The following is a 23,926-nucleotide window of genomic DNA, read 5'->3' as shown; positions in this document are numbered from 1 at the left end:
AAATTTATTCAGGTATAGAGGTCAAAATTACTTGTTTAAGATGAGTGAGAAAAATATGAGACCAATGAAAAACATTAAGAAGCATTAGTTATTGATGACTATTAATATTTAATATTGATGTATCATTTAGTTAAACAGCAGTTATTCTTAAACCAGCTATATGCTCAATCACTACACAGAGACTAGGATTTATTTAATTAACCTAGAGCACAATGCTGGGCAATAATTACTACATCCTAAATCTCCAAGCCTGTATATCTTCCTCCCATTCAGATTTCCCACATTACACTTGCTTTTTGGTCATATCTTAGATCTCGTTCATTTCTGCTGATGTTTTCTGGTCCTCTCTTCTCTTCTCAGATCTCCCCCTCTCCTTCTTTCTCCTCCCCTCCAGACCAGGATGTCCCACTGTATTTTTTCCATTGCTCAGCATTGGCTGGTTGTTTTTATTGACAATACAGAGAATAAATGGTAGCATGTTTACAAATGAGACGGGTGATGTTGAGAATAAGCATCACAATGCAGTGTCCCTATTGAAACAAGATAGTGGGGCAGGGAATTCAGCATTTGAATGAACAAGGGTGAATTGTATACATTCCACAAGAACATTATTCCACCAATTATTATTATTCCATGAGCATGTACTTACTTAAGCAGAAGGGAATTAGTCTTTGTTAAACAGGATCTGGAGACTTCTTTCTGGGAAGAATGCTTTGTGTAAGGGGCCTAACCCAAGGAACAGAGTTACAGAAATGCAGAGGTTCTGTCCTAGAGTTCTTTAGATTTCAGTCCTTACTCAGCTACTTATTGAGGGAATGAAATAGAACCTATGTCCTAGGGCCAAAGTGAGGGTTTCAGTGGAAGGATCCTCATGGTCAGGACAGTGCTGACACAGAAGAAGCTTCCTATCCATGTCTCCTACTATTATTTATTAATAGAAAACTTTATGAAATTGTCATTTGAATGCAAAATGAGAAGTTTTTGATAGGCATGGTATAAATATGAGTGGTTTTTATGTACAGAAAAGTTAAAAACTGGAAACACAGGCAAGCGGTGGAATTTGAACAGAGAGGAGACTTACCTACTTTGATTGGTATAGCGTTTCACAATGTAACACATGCTGGTCTTGAACTCACATCTCCTTCACCTCCTACCAAATGGTGGGATTGCCAGCATGTGCCACCGGGCCTACCCTTAATTCTTTCAATCATGTTTAATTGTGAAGAGTATTAAGATTTAAGGGAGAAATTTGTTTATGTCAAACTTGTGATTCAGGGAAGTTTTGAAGCCGCAAATTGTCCATTGCCTTTAAATTTTTTCCTGCTTTGTTTCCGTGAAGCTTTTGAAGTTTATTCCATTTCAAGCCAGGTCTGGCCGAGGGTGGTGATGCACGTGGAAGCTCCGTGCTCTGGTGGCAGAAGCAGCGGCATGCTAAGCACGCTGTCAGCCAGGGCTCCGCAGGGAGACTGGACAGACGCAGGCAAGCGTAAGAAGAAAGTCCTGCCCAGTGCTTGGAAGACAGTCTGTGGGGTCTAATTGTTGCATAGTGTGCTTCTGCACAGCAGCCACACTGTGGAACAGATGGTCAAACTGAGCCTCTGCACATCTACTCACTCAGGGCTTTGAGTATCCCAAAGCCTCCTCTCTCCCAGCCTCCTGCCTCACTGTGTGCTAACGGGCTGTTAGGAAATTTGAAGGGTGATGAAACACTAATGTTCATCCAGACAACTGATTAGAAGTGTTACAAAGGGTTAGAGTTAATCTTCCATAAAACAAACGTGTAGAAGGTAATGGAGAACAAAGCTGCTTTGTTCAGCAGTCTGAAGCTTTGGCAGTTTGGGGAGTTCCTAGGGGTTTTGAAGTGCAGCTCTTCAGTTGGAAGACGTCTGCATTGGTGTGAAGGAACAAAACAAGTTATTTTATTCAAATGATTAGATTTGGTCTGTTTCTTAGATAGTAGGCCTTTATTTAAGGCACATGGACTTGCATCCAAACAAAACAAAACAGAACCCCAACATTTGCTGGCTGCATGCTTCCTTTGATCCAGAACTGACTAGTCCAGTTCCCTGACAACAGAGGGAGATACTGTGGAACAGGAGATCAAGGCTGGTGCCTTTTCTATCTTGCTTTTGTCTCAGACAGGAAGATCTATGGACACACTGGCTTCTGTGGGCACAGAGTTAGCTCTAGCTAAGATTTGAGATGGAGCAGACATTGGAGTGTCCCCACAGTGAGGGTCAGCTGGAGCCCAACTCTGAGTGCAAGTACTGTAAACAGTGTGATATACAGCAATGTGACATACCGTTGAGCCCTAAGCCTTCCTCGTCAGAGTTCCAGAGAAAGCAGGTAAGGAGGAAGGCGGCTCTGGCCCTGCACCAGGCCTGGGCATAGTCTTATATTCCTAGCAGTCACTTGCTTATCTTAATAATGTTAATGCGTAAACTGAGAAAAATAGTTTTCTTGATTTTTTTTTTTTTGAACACTGCTGTTATTCAGGTACTTAGGCAAGGAGATGGATGTGGTGGTGCTAATCTTTGTTTCAGTCATTTCTCTAGTCACCTCGCAGAGTTGAGAGTAAATGGGCTTTCTAATCTGAGAGGTAAAAGACAGGGTACTGTGTATAGAAACACAGCTCGGATTAAAATTCATGATGGTGTTCACACTTCTGTTTTCTAAGTTTCAGTCTTTATTGCCTGCCGAGCTCAATTTAAACTTTTGATTTTCAATTTCAATTACTACAAGAGAGTAATATTTTTCTTGACCAATGTATTAGATAATTAGGGACAGTAACTGAAAGCTTCTCATATATATGACTGTGTAGCTCGGTGCTGTTTTTAGAAATCAGTTTATTTCAGTAATCTGAAATATACTAACTGTTAATCTTTGACTGTATAACATATAATTTCAGTAGATTATAGGAATAGTGCTCTGTACCACATTTGTTGTGTTTGTAAAGAGTTTTATGAACATTGTGTTTGTTTTTGTTTCAAACTTAACTGCCTGCATTTCCTAATTAAGGCCCTGGTATTTTAGGCTGCTTTGTCCATAATTTCTATGTTAGGAAAAAACTCTGCCTTTGAAATAAGAATGGGAATACAAAAAAAAAAAAAAAAAATCAATGATGATTTAACTGCCTGTTGTTTCTTTTTACCTATCTGTGAAAAGCATGGAAATAGATATACAATTTCTGTTTCAATGCTACTCAGTGAAATATTAGGGTTATCACATTCTGACTAAGTGTCTTGTCATTAGGTAGTACTATTCATGCATTTAAAGATCATTACTGTGTGTATGAGTTTTATGGTATCTCAATTTGTGTATTCATAAAAATATTAGAGGATATAAAATCCTTTGAGATTGTCCTGTATAATCAACTTATCATCTATAATAATGTGTCTGACTTTTATGATACTAATGTCTTAAATAGCTGGCCGATGAGATGTATAGTTCACTCTGTAGCCTTAAAAATAAGTCCTGCTTTTTTACTCCTCATTTTTATATATTCTTTTATCTTTGATATTTTGTACATATATTTTGTTCTTTGTATGTTGAATATGCTTTAAAATATAATTTTATGCCTTTTGTTTTTTTGGAAAATTTTTCTTTATCAGTTTTATTACATTTAAAAAACAAAGCAGAAATTTTTAAAAAGTAGTATTTTACTACTTATGTGTTTTTTTCACAGAAGTAGGATAAAGGCTCTTATATTGATGGTTTTCAACCACCATCTACAGAAAGATTTTAAGCATAGAAGTGCATACTGAAATAAAATGTTTCAACAGCTCAACAAAGTTAAACACAAACTGAATTCTCTTTTCTGTGACATTTCATCTATAACTACAGTGTTCTACCTGTTCTTATTAGCTAATCTTGGCATGACTATAATGAGAATTTGGATTTAGCTTATGATAAAGCTGTGAGTACCCTTTAAACATTTACCTCTCAGTCAGATGTTACAGTTATTCTTGAGAGACACACACCCAGAGGGGCCCTAGCAGTGTCTGTGCTGCTTTTGCTCTTGGATTTATCACAGGGGTTTGTATTTTTGTAGAGTTGCTTTCTTCTTTTTAGAGAGATGTTGTACCTTTGGTTTTTACTCTCTGGTGTTATTTTTATGATTCCAGTTATTTTTTTAATTAGCATAGAACACACAGTAGCTGACAAGCTAATTTTAGATATAGTTCTTTAACCAGAAATATAAATACTCTGGGACGTGGGAATAGTCTGATGTGGTTTTCTTCTGGTAAATCATCATCTTACCCTGTTGTTGCTGCTCATCTGCTCTTTTTTTGTTTTGTTTTTTACTACTACAGTGTCATTGACACTGAAGGACAGATTTGAAGTCTATTCTTGATTGGGATTGTAGCTCCACTGCTTATCTTCATTCAGCTTTCCGTTTCAGCATTTTTGAAATTATGGTCTCTGAAATCTCATTTTGTTAAGCAAATTTCTTTTTAAAGAGAAGAACGCTCATTTTCCCCATTTTTTATAAGGTAACATTGAAAGTGGTCCTTCATGCTTCTTTTATTATTCTTTTCAAATGATTGTAGATTTGAGTTGTATTCCATTAACTTCTTGTAGATGAAATGTTTTAAACTTCTGTTTATTCATTTTCATTGTTTAAACAATGGGCTGTCTGGCAGTGGGTGCTGCTGCTGCTTCTTGTTCGTGTTCTTCTTTTTGTTCTTGTTGTTGTTGTTGTTGTTCTCCACTGTAGCTTTCTTAGTCACTGTTCCATTGTTGTGAGCAGATACTGTGGCGAAGGTAACTCTTTTTAATTAATTAATTCACTTTGCATCCTGGTCTTAGCCCCTTGCTCCTCACTTCCCAGTCCTACCCCCCATTTCTCTCTCCTATCCCCCTCACCTATTCCTCAGAAAATAGGAGCCCCCTTTCCATTCACCTCAGCCCATCAGGTCCTATCAGAGCTGAGTGTGTCCTATCCCCTTTGCCTGGCATGGCAATCCCTTCAGGGGGAAGTAATTAAAAAGTTGGCAAGAGAGGCCATTTCAGAGAGAGTCCCCACTCCCCTTATTAGGAGACCCACATGAGACCTGAGCTGCCCATCAGCTACATCTCTGTAAGGGGCCTAGGTCCATGTCCTTGGTTGGTGCTTCAGTCTCAGCAGGCTCCTCTTAGCCCTCGTTAGTTGGCTCTGCTGGTCTTCTTGTGAACTTCAAGGCAACTCTTACACAGGGAAGCATTTAATTGGGGCTTGCTTAGTGTTTGAGGCTTAGTCTATTATTATTATTGTGGGGAGCATAGTGGCAGGCATGACAATATGGTGCCAGAGAAAGAACTGAGAGCTACATCCTGATCTACTGCAGAGAGAAAGTAAGAAACTAGGCCTGGTTTGGGCTTTGGGGTTCCAAAGCCCACCCCACGTGACACACTTCTTCCAACAAGTTTATACCTCCCAGTCCTTGTAGTTCTTCTCAAATAGTGCCATTCCCTAATGACTAAGCATTTAAATATATAACAGACTATGGGAGCCATTCTTTTTCAAACCATGACAGTAACTATTCAAGATTATGTAAGCATTCATGTAGAAGGCCCATGTAGAACGTTTAAATCTATGCTCATTGATTTAAAAATATTTACTAAGGGATATTCTTAGTAAGCAAATTTAGACTGTACCTTTGTTCATCATAAAATATTTATTTGTATGTATGTATGTGTGTGTATGTGTGTATGGTTGTATGAATTTATGTGCACCATGTGCAGGCAGGTTATCTTGGTGGCCCCAAAAGGGTAGTGAATCCTTTGGAACTGGTTATAGAATATTGTGAGCCACCATGTTGGTGCTGGGACCAAACTAGGGTTCTCTATAAGAGCAGTAAACTGTCTTAACTCCTGAGCCATTTCTTTAGTCCTCCTTTCTCTTTTTTTCCTCATTATGTATTTATTTATTTACTTTAATTACAACCCAGCTGTAGCCCCTTCCTCCTCTCCTCCCAATCCCACCATCCCTTCCTCTTCTTCTCCTATGCCCCTCCCCCAGTCCAATGATAGGGGAGGTCCTCCTCCTCTTCCATCTGACCCTAGTCTATCAGGTCTCATCAGGACTGCTTCTTTGTTTTCCTCTATGGACTGGTAAGGCTGCTCCGCTTTCAAGGGGAGGTGATCAAAGAACCAGTCCATGAGTTCATGTCAGAGGCAGTCCCTGTTCCTATTATTGGGGAACCCACTTGGACACTGAGCTGGCATGCCCAGGGGTTCTAAGTTATCTCCATGTATGGCCCATGTTTTGAGTATCAGTCTCAGAAAAGACCCCTTGTGCCCAGATTTTTTGGTTCTGTTGTTCTCCTTGTGGAGCTCTTGTTCCCTCCAGGTCTTTCTATCTCTCCTTTCTTTCATAAGATTCCCTGCAAAAAGTTTGGCTATGAATCTCAGCATATGCTTTGATACCCTGCTGCGTAGAGTCTTTCAGAGGCCCTCTGTGGCCTCTGAAACAGAGGCTCCTGCCCTGTTCCCTGTTTTCTCCCTCTTCTAATGTCCATCTTGTTTGCCTTTCTGAATGAAGATTGGGCTTCTTACCAGGGTCCTCCTTCTTGATTAGCTTCTTTAGATGTACAGGTTTTAGTATGATTATCCTATATTATATGTCTAATATCCACCTAATAACTGAGTATATACCATGTGTGTCTTTCTGCTTCTGGGATACCTCACTCAGGAGAATAATTTCTAGATCCTACCATTTGTGTCATCCTCTCTCTCTTTGGAACTCCCCACTTCTCTACTCCTGTAGTCTCTTCCTGCTTCAGGTCATATTCTCAAATGTAGATATTGGAGCTATCTTGTATGTATGTATAAAACCTATGTCTTTTAGTTTCATGAGGTCCTAGTGGTCATTAGTGGCCTTAATTCCTGAGTAAATGGGGTCCTACGGAAAGCACCTCTTGTTATGTACATTTTGGTTTATGATATATAAACCTTTTTTTGAGTGGGGTATTTTAGTTTGTCAACACCTGTTAATTGTCTCGTGCAGAGTGTGGTCTTTGCCAGATGGAATTAGTTGAATTCTGAGGATTCTGAGAGGTATAAATATGACAGCCCAGAGGAAGAAGGCACAGCAGCTTGGAGAAAATGGGGAATGACTGCTTGCTGCCCTTGCTGGTTTTCTGGCTTGCTGGTTACCTGGACTTCTGGATTTCCTGATGATGGATATTGGTATTGCTCCAAAAGAATACTAAGACTCTACCCAGCTGAAAGAAGTGAAGAGGGCTATGTCCTCTTTCTCTTACAACCTTCTTTTTCTTCTACCTGGGTTTGGGGGGCTGAAAGGGGGGGGTATAAAGTTTAAGAAACCCACAAATGAAGTAGCATTTGAAAAACTGGTGCCTACAACCTCTATCTTGTGGGGTGCTGCATATGTTTTCTTCTAGGAGTTTCACTCACTGTTAAGTTTCCCACTGAGGGCATTGATACATTTAGAGTTGAGTTTTGTGCCGGATAATTGTTGGGGCTGCATTCCTTTCTTGTAGATATGTACATAGAGTTCCCCAGGTTCCATTTGTTAAAGATGCTATCTTTTCTCTATAGTGCCTTTTTGGAATCCTTGTAAAACTTCCGATGGCTGTAATTACATGCACTCATGTTTGGGTCTGTTTCATATCGCTAATCTACTTGTCCATTTTTGTGCCAGTACCATGCTGTTTTTATTACTAGAACCCTGCAGTACAGCTTATAGTCTGGAGATTGTATATTACTCCTTCCAGAATTGACCTTTTTGCTTGGTATTGTTCTGGCTATCTGGGGTCATTTATGCTTCTATAAGAATTTAGGGATTTTTTTTCTTTTTTTCAGAAGAATGTTATTTTGATTGGAGTTTTACTGAATCTGTAAATTGTTTTTGGTAGGATGGCACTTAGACGTAGGATGGAAACTTAGATGTAGGAGGTCCTTTCTGCTGCTGATTTTATGGAGTTTTATTTCACGATTATATTGCAACAGATGAGAGAGAAAGTATTGCAGTAGAATTTCTGTACTTATATTCAATATTCATCTTTTTAGTAATGTCCTATCTGCATATGCAAATATTGCCCTACTTATGTTTGGCTTGGGAATTGAGCTCTTCCTCCCTCCCTCCCTCCCTTCCTCCCTCCTTCCCCCTTCCTACCCTCCCTTCCTTCCTTCCTTCCTTCCTTCCTTCCTTCCTTCCTTCCTTCCTTCCTTCCTTCCTTCCTTCCTTCCTTCCTTCCTCTCTCTCATCCATTCATTCATGTTCATGTTGCTGGGGATTGACTTCAGACTTGCATGTTAGTCAGGTACTCTTAACAGTGAGCCATCTTCTTATCCTTTGGTTGCCTTTTAAGGTCCTTTTTTTCTTTATAGATAGCAGACTGTCATTAATAGTATTAGATCCTAAAATACAAGGAGCTTCAAACCACGCTAATTTGTGTGAAAATGATGTGAGCAAGGCAGAGAAAAGAACCAGTTTTCTTGTTCCTGTGCCGTTGGCAAATAAACACCCAGTGACCTTGCAGTTGACTGTGAATACTACTACATGATTTCTTGGAATGATCCAGGCGCCTGCTGAGAACATTTGCCTTTGGGACTGCAACATATTGTTGACAGAAAATTTTGAGGCAATGTGTTGTTTCAGTTAGAGATAAGTTTCTAAAATATGGATAAGAAATGAAAGACAAATTGCACATACTCTTACACACACACACACACACACACACACACACACTTTAATTTTGTTGTGTAGAATTTGTGAGAACAATGTCATATTTGACCAGTTTTTCTGATTTACTATGAAGGGTGATTTTTTTTTTTTTTTTTTTTTTTTTTGTATAGTTAGAATGCCAGTGATTGCTTTCTAAGACAAACGTGAAATGATTGTTTCAGTGTTGGGGAAGTCAGAAGCCTCAGAGCACAGGACTGAGGGACTGCCTCCTGCTCCTACTTCTCCTCTGGCCCTCGGTGGCAGCTGGGATCTTCTCTGCCTCATAGAGAGAACACACCATTTTGTTTCTTCCGCATAGCCCCATTGGCTTCTCTTCTGTCTGTCATGTTCTGAGGGTACTTGACATTGGCTTAGGACTAACCTAGATCTATCTAGGATAGTCTCATCATGATATCTTTAACTTGGTTACATTTGCATCCCACCACCCTCAAAAATAATGTCATATCACATTCTACTGATGAAGATTTTCCTGTGTTTTGATTATAACATCAGTAGAATGATATTCACTCATATTCATACAGGATGTACCTGTATTAGATGCCCAGGGTGTTATTAATTCCTTTGTGTGTCATATTTGGACCTTCTTGCAGTCTTGTTTGGCAATGCTCTACCTTTCTAATCGTCACTATTAGTATGATTCTCAGGTTACACAAAAGAAAATTGGTGCAGGGTAAGGATAGGCAGCTTGGCCAAGGTTGTATAGATTGGAAGTTGAAGTGGTATACTGAGAATTTACTCTTTAGTCTGACTTCTAAATCTGCTTTCTTATTCATTCTTAATATAGTGTCTGTGTTACAGATTATATAATTTAGGTGACATATTACTGGATAAAATATCATGGCCTATGTGGCAAACCTGACCCATTTGGGGATTACTACCAACTATGAATTATTTTTACCATTTTATATGTTTGTAAAAGTCAAAAGAAAAATTTGTTGTGACATGTAAAAATTATTTGACATTTAGGTTTCCATGTCCCTAAATAGAGTTTTAATGGAATTCACCCATCTCCTATTTGCTTTTGTGGATGCGTCTGTGCTGCCTGCTCAGTCAGAATGAACTCTCTTGGAGAAGTAAGGAGTCGTGGCAGAACTCATGGCTCATTCTCCTTAGGAGTTCACCAGCTCTCGCAATACTGCTGAACATTAGTCATTTTACCTTTGTTTTGCTCTTACAATAAGTAAGGACACGTTTCTTTGGGGGAATACAGTTCTTTTTGAAAAAAGACATTTTAAATTCAGTTTCAGCTTGTCTAAAAGTCTTAGATCATCACTCAGGAATTTCAACAAATTACGTAGAAAATATTGAGAATTTTATGTGGGAGCATTCATGTGTATTTGACATTCCTTTGTCAGCTGCCTCACCTTCCACCCTCCTTACTGTTGCTTTTGAGCCTTTTGTCCTTTCTGCTCAGCTGGTTGGCCAGTAGGGCTAGACCTTTCCTGTTGCCACTTCCCACTGGTTTGTAGAATGCAGATGTAATCCTCACACCTGGCCTTTTACATGCATGTTGGACATCTGAAACCAGGTCCCCATGTGTGTATAGCAAACACTTTACCCACTGAGTTGTCTCTCCAGATTTGGCCCCCCCTTTTTTTTCTTTAAGGCTGGATAGTATTTACTATGTTGTGAATCTACACATTTTTCTTCTGCACTGATCCATGCGTGGACAATTAGGTTGAGTCTTGGCATTTTGAGCAGTGTCAGTGAACCTGAGAGTGCACATCTGTAATTGCTTATTGGAACTCTGGAATTACAAGTGCACATTCCAAGGGAGCATCCTGAGTTAGTTGTGTGTTGATGTAATAGTCACCTGAGTCAGGTGAGTTAAGGAGAGTCCATTGACTCCTGTATCTGGATACGTGCAGACGTTCAAATGTGCCGTGCAGCGTTGATCTTGTTTAACTGGGGGCACCCCCACCTGTTTTTTCCCTGCAGGAGATAATGGTGTCCCACATGTGGCCAGCTTTCTTGGGGTGCTGAGAGGGAGTACGCACTCAAAGCTTGATCAGGTTCTTAAAGCCATCTCCTCAGCTCCCGGCTACCATTGTCTCAGGAAAATCCCTCATCCCCTCCCAGACCTTCCTCACCTTCCCACCCATCCCACGCCCTGCCATCTTTCTTTAGAAAACAAATAAGCAAATAAAACCAAACAAACCAGAATTAAAAAAGGAAAAGCACAAGAAATATATATACACACAGACAAGCACTCACACATGCGTATGCATGCAAATAAGTGCACTCACACACACACATGTGTGTGTACACACACACTTCTGTAAAAACACAAAACTGGGAATAATGCTGTACAAGCCAAAAGATAGATATATATATATGAAACAACAACAAAAATCTACGAAAACATCACTAAGTTCATTTTGTATTGGCCATGTACTGCTGAGCGTGAGACCTGACCATAAGTGTGACTTACATGATCAGTGAAACTCCACTGGAAAAAAAAAATTAATATTTTTTTTTCATTGCAAGAAGTTTTCAGTTGGAGTAAACTACATCTCTTGGTTGGATGCTATTAGCTGATAATAATAGCAAAAAATAAAGTCACCACCTCTCTATATTTAGAGTTTATTATTTTTTATTCTTTTATTATCCTAGGATTTTCTTTTATGTCTTACTGTTTCTAATTCTGTTCCAGTGAATAGAGTCTTGACTGTGGCCCTGAAGCTCCAAAAGCACCCAATTAATAGTTGGAAGCAGCAGGAGCATCCCTGAGTGGGTGGGAGGATGGTTGGTGCCTGGCCTGTACTAAACAGCAAATGCACCTGAGAGACATTCTGATAAAGCTGGAAACTTAAACCTTTCCAAAAATGAAACGTACTTAGTAGTCTTCACAGTGCTGCTGTGGAGCCTCTGCATAAACACAGTGCAAAGAAAGAGTCTTCCCATCCGTAAAAGCATTCAACACGGGGAAGACATCAACAACAAAACCCAAAATAACAGAAATAACAATTTAGGAGGCCTTTGACATTTTAACTTTAAAAAAGAAGAAAAGGAGGTCTTACTAGGTACTCCAGCCTGGCTTCCAACTCTTCATCCTCCTGCCCCAGTGTCCCTAGTGCTGGGATTAAGTGAATATGCCTCTGTATCCTGCTTGGCCTTTGTTCCTTTCCCTTGTCAGCTGAGTAATGTACTATGTAACCTTGGCTATGTGTCCTCAAATGGAGACTGTGATGAATTAATGCTTTTTAGTTTCTGCCTTAGTGAAGACTCTTGAGTATGACTCTTGTTTTGCTTCATGCATAAAGGCAGTGAAATGGTGACTGGTATAAATGTGATTGGAAATGGAGAGCTACAGAGACCACTGGTGAGTCTTCATAACAAAAGTTAGGCAGTGAGCTCCTAAATACGAGCACTTAACAATCTGTCAGAGAGCTGGGCAGTCAAAGAACAGGTTCCTTCATCGGGAGAGATCAGGTCTTTGAGCACGCCATCCGCCATCCTGGATCAAGTTGTATGCATAGAGCCCTTAGCGTGGGGCAACAGAATCTACCCAGTGCCCTCCTTTTCCTCTCCCATCTCCGTACTCCTTGCTTCTTTTCTTCTTTGTCTTTTTTTTTCTTTTGAGGCAAATTATTAGTTGTTTCTCTGTTGCTGTGGTAAAACACCATGACCAAGGCAACTTATAGAAGGAAGGAATTACTTGAGCTTGTGGACCTTGTAGCACATGGGGCTATGATCCCCAGCTCTGTGGGTACTTGAGTCTGATAGGCATCTCCTTAGTGATGTGAACAAGGGACTGGTCATTGACTCAAACTAAAATCACAGCTAACCAAGGTCCTGCTCGGTTACTGTTGCTGTAACATTAGAGGTTGGACAGCAGGAGCAGGAAATAGATGCCCTCTTTTCTCCAGGTAAATACTGAATTCTGACTCCTGTTCTTTTATGCATGTTTCTTGGCAATAATGCAAGATTATAAGACATGCTAAAAAGACTTGTAGCTCATTATTTATAACATAGACAGACAAGAGATGACCCAGATAATGGAATGATCAGATGGTACTTTCAGTATAGCTGTTACAAAAAAGCCCAAGGGTTCTAATACAAAGGATGGACAATGGCTATGAGAAGAAGGAGCATTTCAGCAGCAGTATGCTGCTATAAAAATACCATTGCTGGAGAAGAACGTTAGAACTGAGCCTCATTAGATGGGCTTGTTAATAATAGACTAGACACAGAAGGAAAGATCAGGGACCTGTAGGGCACGCTGAGAGAAGTATGAAACAGAGATGAATCAGAAGCAACAGGGAAGCGTAGAGCAGAGTTTGTGGTCATCAGCGTACACTAAGGGGTCTCATGCATGTCACTGGGATTGAATCGGGAAGGAAGGCCACTAAGCCAGAGAGCATCTGAGCAGCGCTAGCCTGGTGTCTTCTGGTACCTTCAAGCTTCAGGTTCACCTCTGCCTCTGTCTCTCTTCCTTATTCCCGCTCTCTCATTCTTCCCTCTCTTTCTCCCTCCATCTTGTCCTTCTTCTATCCCTTCTCTCACCCCCTGTATGTATGTAAATAAGCATATGATTATATTTCCTCATACTGTATTCAATTAAAAAATAGGGAAGAAAAACATCTGTATAAGGGCAACATCTTACTGAAAACAATGAAGGTCAAAAGACAGTGTGCTGTGAAAACCCACTTTAACATTGAATGTCACATTTAGTGAACTTATCCTTCAGAAATGAAGCAAGTAACCCTTCACACCAACCAGCATGCCTGCCATAAGGAAACAGAAGATAGTGTTAGCAGGACATGGAGAAACTGATATCTTCCCCACCCCCCAATGGAGACAACTGGATTAGCACGGTCTGTAATGAGACTCGTTTCCTCAGTCGCCTGCATTTTATAATCTGAAGCTTGTGGCCTCAGGACTGCTTCCTGCTCCACAGGCTTAGGATGCCAGCGCTCGACCAGCTCCCCATGCTCTTGAGGCAGGTGCTGTACATGTTGTCTTCTGTGGGAAGTCCCTGTGGCACCTTCAGGGGCTGATCTGTATCAAGTGTTTAACCACTTTCAGCTTTGCGTTCACTGAGGGTATGTTCTTGTGAATCTGAGGGCTGTGTGCCTTCTGTAGTCTGAGTCTTGATCATGTCTTTCTCCCAGTATGGACACCTTTTTGTACTTCTTATTCTCGTAACAATGTGCAGTTTATGAGGGTTCTGAGGGTCCTTACCTTATTTTTCATGATCTTTGTGTCTAGGCTGAAATACTGGGATTCTTGATCTGGTAATTTTGTGGCAAATCCAATCTGTACCAATGAGAGATTCCATACCTTTTTTCACAGTCTGTAGTCTGTCTGGAGGCCTCTGAAATACTGAGAGCAAAACCCCAACTTTAAGTGTAATAATTCTAGTTTTTAGAGGCAGTGACGCTGTGTTCAATCTGATGTCCCTGGTATCTTAAAGCAGTATTAGAAAGAGCATGCAGACCCCTGAAGGAATTGCTCCTCCCCATCCTTGTGTAGACAACAGTACCCAACCTTTTCTTTGTTCTAAGTTTGAGAAAACCTGCCACTTTTTTTTGTGGAAAACTAGTCTGTTGAGTTTTTGAGGCCTTAACATACTGAGTCTACGAGGCCTTAACATACTCTGTCTCTCCCTCCTTCTAGAGTAGTCAGCAGTTTGTTTTCAATTTCATTGTTTATTATCCATCCATACATTCATCCATCCATCTATCTGATGATGACTGACTAGAGCCTTGTGCATGGTAGGCAAGTACCCCACAACTGAGCTATATTCCCAGCCTTGGTCATTACAGAAAATCCTTTCTCAAAAACCTGACCATCAGGGCAGAGGGCGCTGGAGAGATAGTGCAGTAGGTAAGAACATTCACTGTTCTTTCAGAGAACCACATGGTGCTTCACACTGCTTCTAACTCCAGTTCAAGGAGAACCACGCTTCCAGCGGGGCTGTTTTACTCCTGCCTGCATGGAAGTACACATTAAGGCACACAGATCATATAAAAATAAGTGAATAAAGGTTTTTTGAGGTTAAACATGGGATTATAATTTCTGTTATAAATACATATTTAAGAGGATTAAAAACAAAAATTGAAACAAGCACGTGTATACACATGTTCCAAGCATTCCTACACATGGAAACAGAGCGTACACCTCTTTCATTGGTAGCAAAGATAAAATAATAGCCACTAATATCCATGAGCATTCATTATGTTCAGGCAGAGAGGAGATTGGTGAGATAAAAGAGGCGTGGAAGCCATTGGGGAAAGACATGAACAACATCTGCCGAGAATTTTGATAAGGTGATCTTTAAAGTTCTTATTTCGTTTCTTCCCTTTAATTGTTTTTGATGTGGTTGTTCTACCCTGATGGAAACTGTTTGTTAGGTGGGGTGATGCTGGAGAGTAGGCGAGGGAAGGCTGGCTGAAGTTAATGAAGTGCTCATTACCACTTAGCCCATTGCCACATAATACACAATGCTCTTGGTACTCTGTCTCCCTTGTTTCATTGTTACTGTAAGGAAAGGAGAATAATTCAGTGTTTTATTATGTCCCTTAGTTGTTTTACAAACAAAAATCTTGGTTATACTGAATCTGGACAAGTTGATTCATAATAATTATATCTGCAAAAACAAAATCACACAGGCCAAAGTCCATCTACACTTATTTTGTGGGATCAGGGTGGGAGGGATTGCTCAGGAAGGGACTTGAAATGCATCTGTACTTCTGGATCCTTTCTCAAAAGAGTGCCTTGGGAGAAGGAAGAGTGAGTAGGCCAAGCACAGATGAAGTTTCTGGCAGTGACATATTTTTGTGGTACTTCAATGGTGAAGACAGAGTACACCAGAGCAAGAGCAAATCCTGATCCCAACAGTTGGCGCTCAGCCCAGTGCAGTGACACTCTGAGGTCGGTCAGTGGGTGAGGGGAGACTGCACATGAGTTAAGAGACATATGGCAATCTGTCCATACTGCATATCTAGATTTGCTCTAAGTATAATACTCTTGAATTATTATTATTATTTTAGTAATTTGGCCTAAACATTTGGGGAAAGCACTCCAGAGCTTGAACTGTATCTAGATGATAAGGAGGAAGGGAACTTCTTGTAGCCACTTCCTGACTCTGTTCACCCAGCAGCAGCATCTTACACAAGGGACATAGACTTAAAGTAAGAAAGAGTAAGAAAGCTGATTTATAACATTTTATAGCTTAGCTCTCAGTTCCCTGGGCATTGCTTTTTTACAACATGGTCTTTTTTAAAAACAGCAAACTTTCTCTTTATACATTTGAGGCTTAATTTAGTTTGGGGGGGTATGAAGATAATTGACTTAGTAAGTGGGCTGTGTTTCTTTAAATAAATATCCTTAATGTGCAAACAGCAGAAGACAGCATAGCATTCTACACTTGGTAACTAGACACTGGTTGCTTCAGTGCCTTCAGTTAGAAAACTTCATCAACAAACCATCCTGAAACTCTTTTTATTACTTAAATTCTAAACCTGGGTTGAAACAAATCATTTATTTTTTCATTCTTCCAAGAAAAATCAACATCTGCTGAAGGCTGGGTTATTTGTTTAAGCACATTCCTTTTAAAAGGATGTTCTGATATTTACAGTGTTATTGTCACATTTGGAATCATCACGTGCACTGCACTTTCTCAGGCAATCCTCTCTGTGATAGAATGTCCCTGCAGTTACTTCTTGACAACATCCCTGCAGATGGCATGGCTGTTTTACCTAACAGCCCCTAAGAATGGCTCCCAGCCCGGCATTCTGAGTACAGCTGTTGTCAGCTTATTCTTTCTTTTTTTTAAAATTTATTTTTAGTTTTTTTTTTAAAATGCAGTTTATTTACTTTGCATCCCCCCTGTAGCTGCCTCCCTCCTCCCCTCCTAACCTCCCACTCTTTCCCCCTTCTCCACCTGTGACCCTCCCACAGTCCACTGATAGGGGAGGTCCTCCTCCCCTCTGATCCTAGTCTATCAGGTCTCATCAGGAGTGGCTGCATTGTCTTCCCCTGTGGCCTGGTAAGGTTGCTCCCCACCGGGGGTGGGGGGTGATCAAAGAGCAGGCCAATCAGTTCATGTCAGAGACAGTCCCTGTCCCCATTACTATGGAACCCACTTGGACACTGGGCTACATCTGTGCAGGAGTTCCAGGCCATCTTCATGAGTGGTTCTTGGCTGGAGTATCAGTCTCAGAAAAGACCCCTGTGCCCAGACTTTTTGGATCTGTTGCTCTCCTTATGGAGCTCCTGTCCTCTCCAGGTCTTACTATCTCCCTCTTCTTTCATAAGATCCTCTGCACTCTGCCCAAAGTTTGGCTATGAGTCTCAGCATCTGCCTCGACACCTCGCAGGGTAGAGGCTTTCAGAGGCCCTCTGTGGTAGTCTTCTGTCCTGTTTCCTGTTTTCTCCCTCCTCAGATGTTCATCCTCTTTGCCTTTCTGAATGGGGATTGAGCATCTTGGCCAGAGTCCTCCTTGATTAGCTTCCTTAGGTGTACAGATTTTAGTATGTTTATCCTATATTATATGTCTAATATCCACTTATGAGTCAGTATATACCCTGTGTGTCTTTCTGCTTCAGGGATAGCTCACTCATGATGATCTTTTCCAGTTCCCACCATTTACCTGCAAATTTCATGATTTCCTTGTTTTTTATTGCTGAGTAATATTCCATTGTGTAGATGTGCCACAATTTCTGTATCCATTCCTCAACTGATGCTGAAAAGCATTTGACAAAATCCAACATTCATTCATGTTTAAAGTTTTGGAGAGATCAGGGCTACAAGGCACATATCTAAACATAGTAAAAGCAATATACAGCAAGCCTATAGCCAACATCAAAGTAAACAGAGAGAAACTTAAATCAATCCCACTAAAATCAGGGACAAGGCAAGGCTGCCCACTCTCTCCATATCTCTTCAACATAGTTCTTGACATCATCTTGTTCTTGAACCTTCAGGCATCCAGGTTTGGTTATTTCTTCAGAGCAGATTGTCTCTTCAAAGAATGTCATGAGGTTGGACTTATTTGCAGAAGTCTATAGAAAATAATAATAGATTATTATTTTAATGCCTCATTATGAACAAAAATGTGTCCCCATACCTACTTTGAGAGTTGACTACACTTCTTGTGTCCTGTGCTGAGGGTCTCTGGGGACGGAATAGGACTTTCCTTTGTGGCCGTGACTGCAGCTGCCAGTGTCTCTGCTTTATGAGCATCTGTGTCTCACAGTGATGGGCAGAGGGATCTTGGTGGCAGGAATCTTTCTGGTCTAGAGCCTTCCCTCCAACTGCGGAGAAGGCTGGGAACAGAGGAGTCACTTGGGTAGACCTCTGTACAGTCTTGTGCCTTTTGTGTGAGAGCCTCATCTTTGCTACTCCCTCCAGGCCCTTGCTTGGAGAACTGCTCTGTGGTTCAGTGTTACCTCTCGCTGCAGCAGCAAGAAAGCCATGTGGTGTGGCCTCTGACGTCACAAACCCTTCACCCTTGCCCTTGATGCTTCTGCTTCACAGTGAAGAGTTATCGGAAACCTAGAAGGGTATGACTAAGCATTAGGAAATTTAGCTATTGTTTCATATAGAGGTAAAGGATATTGATAATGAGTAATAGCAGGTAAATTTATAATTAATATGACACATTCTAGTTTTATATGTGTGAATACAGATGTATAGATGCAGTTAGGCATTCTATTTATGGTGACTGTCTTAAAAGGTAGCCTTTTTAATTTTTAAAAGTAGCCATTTAGTTGTTTGATATAAAGTCAACAGTGAAATATGGCGTGTGTGCATGTGTGTGTGTTTGTGTGTGTGTTTCTACCCAGGACAAATCAAGATCTGATTTTAATTATTTAATTTCACACTGTGAAAAGCTATTTTTAATTGGTATATTTGCTTTCCATCCCAATTATAGCACTCTTCCTCCAAAAAACTGTTCTTAAATGAGATGTGAAACTAATTCTGCACGTGGAGCTTAGCTGTCAGGGTCTTCCATAATGCTGCCACTCCCTGCTCTCCTCCACTGCCTCCCTCCACTGGGAGGAGCTGTCACTTTGGCAGATGATCCTCTCTCTTCCATGGAGCAAGCTCTCTGTCATGTTCTCACTTGAGGTGGGCGAATGAATGCTCTTCCCCACCCACCAGCAGCCTGACTCAGGCACACTTCACAGTGTCTGTTGGAAAGAGGGTTTTTCATCTTTATTTTCTGGTAAATAGCCATCTAATAGTTGCCTATAAAAATCAGCCTGTCAGTAAATTCAGCACAGGCTGGTGTGTTATTAGGTAAACTGTAATATAAAGCTGGTATTGAATATTATGTAGACAAGAACTAGGCAAATGAATTTGTTGTTTTACTGCTGGAAATCTGGACACCAAGGGAGCAGAAGCTGGCTGGAATATCTTGTAAATTCCGTTTGCATTTTGATTACCATCTATAAAGTATGAGGTGGTATTACAATGATTATTAGTATATTCTTAGATCAGTCTATCTAAATTGCACCTTTAACCTTTAGAAAACCTGCTTTCACCAATTGTATCCTTGTACTTTGTGACTTAAGGTCAAAAGAGTGGGTTTTGAAGTCATTCATCCCACACCTGATTTACTTATCAGATATTTCTAACCTGTGATATAATTCTAATATTATCTCCTTAAGGAAATGGTAAAGAGTTTTGATGAAAGGTTTTCTTTTCTAGGGTTGGGTGCCCAAAGCATACCTGGGGCAGTTTATGAATATGTTAATATGTATGAATACATATAATTATTTCATGTGTAGAAAATATTTCCTAATATTTAAATTTTTTCCCTAATTTTTTTTTAAACCTTATTTGATTGCTGAGTAGTATTCCATTGTGCAAATGTACCACAATTTCTGTATCCATTCCTCAACTGAGGGACATCTGGGTTGTTTCCAGCATCTGGCTATTACAAATAAAGCTGCTATGAACATGGTTGAGCAAATGTCTTTGTTGTATACTTGAGCATCTTTTGGATATATGCCCAGAGGTGATAGCTGGATCTTGAGGTACACTGTTCATAATTGTCTGAGAAAGCACCAGATTGATTTCCAAAGTGGTTGTACAAGTTTACATTTCCACCAGCCATGGAAAAGAGTTCCCCTTTCTCCACATCTTCTCCAGCATGTATTGTCACTCAAGTTTTTGATTTTGGCCATTCTAATGGGTGTAAGGTGAAATCTCAGGGTCATTTTGATTTGCATCTCCCTGATGGCTAATGAGGTTGAGCATTTCTTTAAGTGTTTCTATAGTCCTCTGTTGGGAGTTCTCTGTTTAGCTCTGTACCCCATTTTTAATTGAATTATTTGATTTGTTGCTTTTAACTTCTTGAGTTCTTTATATATTCTGGATATTAGCCCTCTGTCAGATACAGGGTTGGTGAAGATTCTTTCCCAATCTGTAGGCAGTCGTTTTATTTTGATGACAGTGTCTTTTGCTTTACAGAAGCTTTTCAGTTTCATGAGATCCCATTTATTGATTGTTGATCTTAGGGCCTGTGCTGTTGGTGTTCTGTTCAGGAAGTTGTTTCCTGTGCGAAGGAGTTCAAGGCTCTTCCCCACTTTTTCTTCTAATAGGGTTAGTGTGTCTGGTTTTATGTTGAGGTCTTTGATCCACTTGGACTTTAGTTTTATGCAGGGTGATAAGTATGGATCTGTTTGCATTTTTCTACATGCAGACATCCAGTTAGACTAGTATCATTTGTTGAAGATGCTGTCTTTTTTCCATTGTATGGTTTTGGCATCTTTGTCAAAGATCAGGTGTCCATAAGTGTGTGGGTTTATTTCTGGGTCTTCTATTCCATTCCATTGATCTGCCAGTCTGTTTCTATGCCAGTGCCATGCAGATTTTACTACTGTTGCTCTATAGTACAGCTTGAGATCAGGGATGGAGATACCTCCAGAAGATCTTTTACTGTAGAGAATTGTTTTAGCGATTCTGGGTTTCTTGTTATTCCATATGACGTTGAGAATTTTTCTTTTAACGTCTGTAAAGAATTGTGTTGATAATTTGATGGGAATTGCATTGGATCTGTAGACTGCCTTTGGTAAGATGGCCATTTCTACTATGTTAATCCTGAAAACCTTATTTGAAGAAAATTATTGTTTTGGCTTATGCTTTCTCTGTGTAGTTTTCAGTCATATTTTTCTAGTACCCGCACACTGGAAGAACACTTCCTCTAGCATGTGAATGAAGAACTCTTTGCAGAGGAAAAACATATGGGCAAAGTAAAAGTGCCTGCTGCTTTCTTGTGATACTGTCATTGTCATACAGGTGACATTAGCACTTTCATTGCAACTTTCTGTCAGTGGCTGCAGCCAAAAGGTGACTTTTCCAGCTGCTCGGAGCAGATAGGACATTCCAGAAAGGAAGAGGAGAAAGCACAGGTTTCTCTGGGGAGTGGAATGCACAGCCACTGACGTGTTTTTCATCCCACGTGCTCATCCTGTATGCAGCCATATGTGCTCAACTCCCCACCAGTCTGCCCTTACATCCTGGCTGTAGTTTTGCTTCCTTAAATCTGTTGTCATATCTGCAGATGTATGAAACATCGGAAATAGATTTAAAGACCAACAACAAAGCATATGCATACAAACAGTTTGACAGTGAGGACAGACATGCTTTGTCAAAGGTTGCTTTATTCTTGTGTTTCAGTGAGTGCTCTTCTCTCAGGCCTTCTAGCATCGTTAAAAAAAATCTGTATCTCATGTTTGGGCTAAAGCTATAGAACACGTCCTCACAGTCCCAACAAGATCATCATTAGGGATCATCATTGCTACTGTGGGAATGATGCCTTTCTCTAAAAGAATATTATGTAAGATACAGGTATGCTCAAAGTTCTAACTTCTACTCGCTTGTAAGTCTAAGCAAGGTTTGTTTTGTTTTTTTTTTTTCAGTCTTATACATGATCAAATAGTGTACAAAGGTACAAATAGTGACTTACATGAAAGCCTTAGTACACGAATGTTGAAGAAGAAGATAATCTTCTATTAGATTATCCTACGTTGTTTCAAATTGATATTCCAGCTGCTCAGAGTGGCTGGAAAATCCCCTTTTTTGCTGCAGCCACTGACAGAAAGATGCAATGAAAGTGCTAACGTCACCTGTATGACAATGACAGTGTCACAAGAAAGCAGCAGGTACTTCTGCTGTGCCCGTTATAGCTATTTAGAAATACTGTCTTACTGCTCTTAGAAGAAGTAAAAGCAGTGGGGTGGGCAAGTGGAGAGGGACACACCAAGGTATGACACCATACTAGGCTCTGGAGTGCAGCAGCAATGAGCTTCCCTTGATGGGGGACAGCAGAGCGGCTGCGCCCTAGGCCAGTGCTCTTGTTCTGTGTCTGCTGCTGGCCAGCAGCTGAAATGTAGTGCAGTCCTGGGCTGCAAGTCAGGACTTGCACACAGACCCATGCACTCTTCCCGGCCCTTCTGCACACCTTCTAGTTGTCATTTTCTTTCCCTGTTAAGTCTTATTTTCTGTACTTGCTCCATTTGCAATGGTAAAGCGGATCTGAAGATGTGAAAGATATAGGTTTTTCTGTTGTAATATTTTGAAATGTTCATGGGAAGAGAAGTGCAGGTTGCTTGGCTCCTTAAAGAGTCCTGCCACCCTTCCCAGCTGTTTTATCCTCCCTTCCCAGTGGTCCATGGCATCATTATCCTCATGATCCAGTGAGTCCTTTGGAGACTTAACTCAGCTTACAAATATTCATGTCCTCACAACATGGTTGCGTGCTTCTCTTCTTTCCCTCTTTTTTTTCTTAGTTGTAAAACTCACAACTGTGTTCTTTTTAAGAGTCCTAATGTACACTGCTTCCTTAGAGCTTATGCCTTTTTTCATGTACCTATTGTTTAATAATTAATTGCTTTTCTTTGACTTTCCTTTATTTATGTGAATTTCCTCAATTTTTTCCAAATCAAGACATATACTGAGGGACCTGAAAAAGAGAATATAAATTTATATGTGTTGGTTATGTTGGGAAGTTTGTATTTGATATAGTTAGAAAAGTGAGCTATGAACAAATACCTTTAGACACTCAGCAATGTGCTGCTACTAATGGCTGCTTCTTAACCCTTCCAGGAAAGAAAGGAGAGGCTCTCCAGATTTGAGTCTATTCGAAATTCAATTGCTGGAATCATTAGGTCTTCAAAGTCAACACTGGGCTCTTCAACAGTAAGTAAGATTAAGTTTGTGCTATCTTGGAGTGATCATTGTCTCGCTTCTTTCAGGTTATACGTTTGTGCTCACAAACAGAAAAATCAGATCAGATTCAACTTTCTGTGTGCATAGGACTCTGTTTACATATGAATGTAGCTTACCTTCAGGCAAAACTTTTATAGGGAGGATAGAAACAGCTTTTTATGCAGTGAACCTCCCTTATTGTCTGTGAACATCCTGAGGCCTCCATTGGATGCTGGAATCTGTGAGTCACATTGAACAATTTATACACATGTATTCTATATATAATACATTGTCATAAAATTTGCTAGGCAAGGTAAGAGATCAGCTATATTATATAAGTATTGATAACATAGAATAGTTTCACAGCATCCTGGAATGAGAGCTGTATGAAGACTTTCAAGATATTATACCGTTCTAAACTTCTACTGAAGATGTGAGGTGCTGTGAGGCCATGCTGTGCTGCAGTAACTGGAATTGCTTTGTAAACACGGGTGAAAGGGAACAGCATATCACAGATTTCTTGTGACATGTATATAATTATGGGCTTTTCATGTGTTTGGGACCTTACTAGAGAATAGTACAAATAGTGTCTAGGGAAACAGCACCTTTATAGTAGCTATTACTGTGTGTGTTTTTAAAAATGTGTTAGTTTTTTTTTTTTTTTTCCATTGTAAGGAACATTTGATAATTAAAGTATGATTACTCTTTTTGCTAGTTTAATCACTGAAATTTCAGTGTGGCCTGTCATGATGGGCTGTAGAATATGGGTTATCTCTCTCGACATCTGGGTGTTTCAGCACGAAATGCCCGATCAGCCACTTGGAGCTGTTCTCTCATGTTAGGTGCTATCCCCATGCTGACGGAGGCCTTGAGCTTTTGTGTGGCTGTGACTCTTGCACACACTAAGCCTGGGAATCCAAAAATGAATAGCTACTTAAAGACGACTTAATCATAACTTCAAATGTTTGATTATGTTAGATGATGCCTTTTCCTTTCCAGAAAAGCCCTTTCTATACTTGCCACATGAACACATGGTTGTTTCCTTGTGATAAACTTCACAGAACATAAAA

At 40.2% G+C, this 23,926-nt stretch overlaps 1 protein-coding gene and 1 pseudogene across 5 annotated transcripts in view; one reads left to right on the top strand and one right to left on the bottom strand.

The window, feature by feature from the left end:
- The window catches only part of Fer (FER tyrosine kinase), a 305,523-nt gene that overhangs the window by 96,097 nt on the left and 185,500 nt on the right, over positions 1–23,926 (top strand). For 4 of the 5 annotated variants that reach the window (XM_055628366.1, XM_055628367.1, XM_055628368.1 and 1 more), the window contains one exon: positions 22,755–22,847. In XM_055628366.1, the coding sequence (XP_055484341.1) occupies positions 22,755–22,847 (93 nt within the window). Of the gene's footprint in view, positions 1–2,202; positions 2,347–22,754; positions 22,848–23,926 lie in introns of those variants that run through there. The other variant, XM_055628370.1, reaches the window with a different exon arrangement.
- On the bottom strand, positions 13,402–21,103 carry LOC129692130 (39S ribosomal protein L30, mitochondrial-like; annotated as a pseudogene).

This window comes from Psammomys obesus, unplaced genomic scaffold (assembly GCF_907164565.1).
Source record: "Psammomys obesus unplaced genomic scaffold, mPsaObe1.curated_primary_1811, whole genome shotgun sequence".
NCBI lineage: Eukaryota > Metazoa > Chordata > Mammalia > Rodentia > Muridae > Psammomys > Psammomys obesus.
Note: the sequence above shows the minus strand (reverse complement) of the source record. Positions and strands in the feature narration are given on the sequence as shown.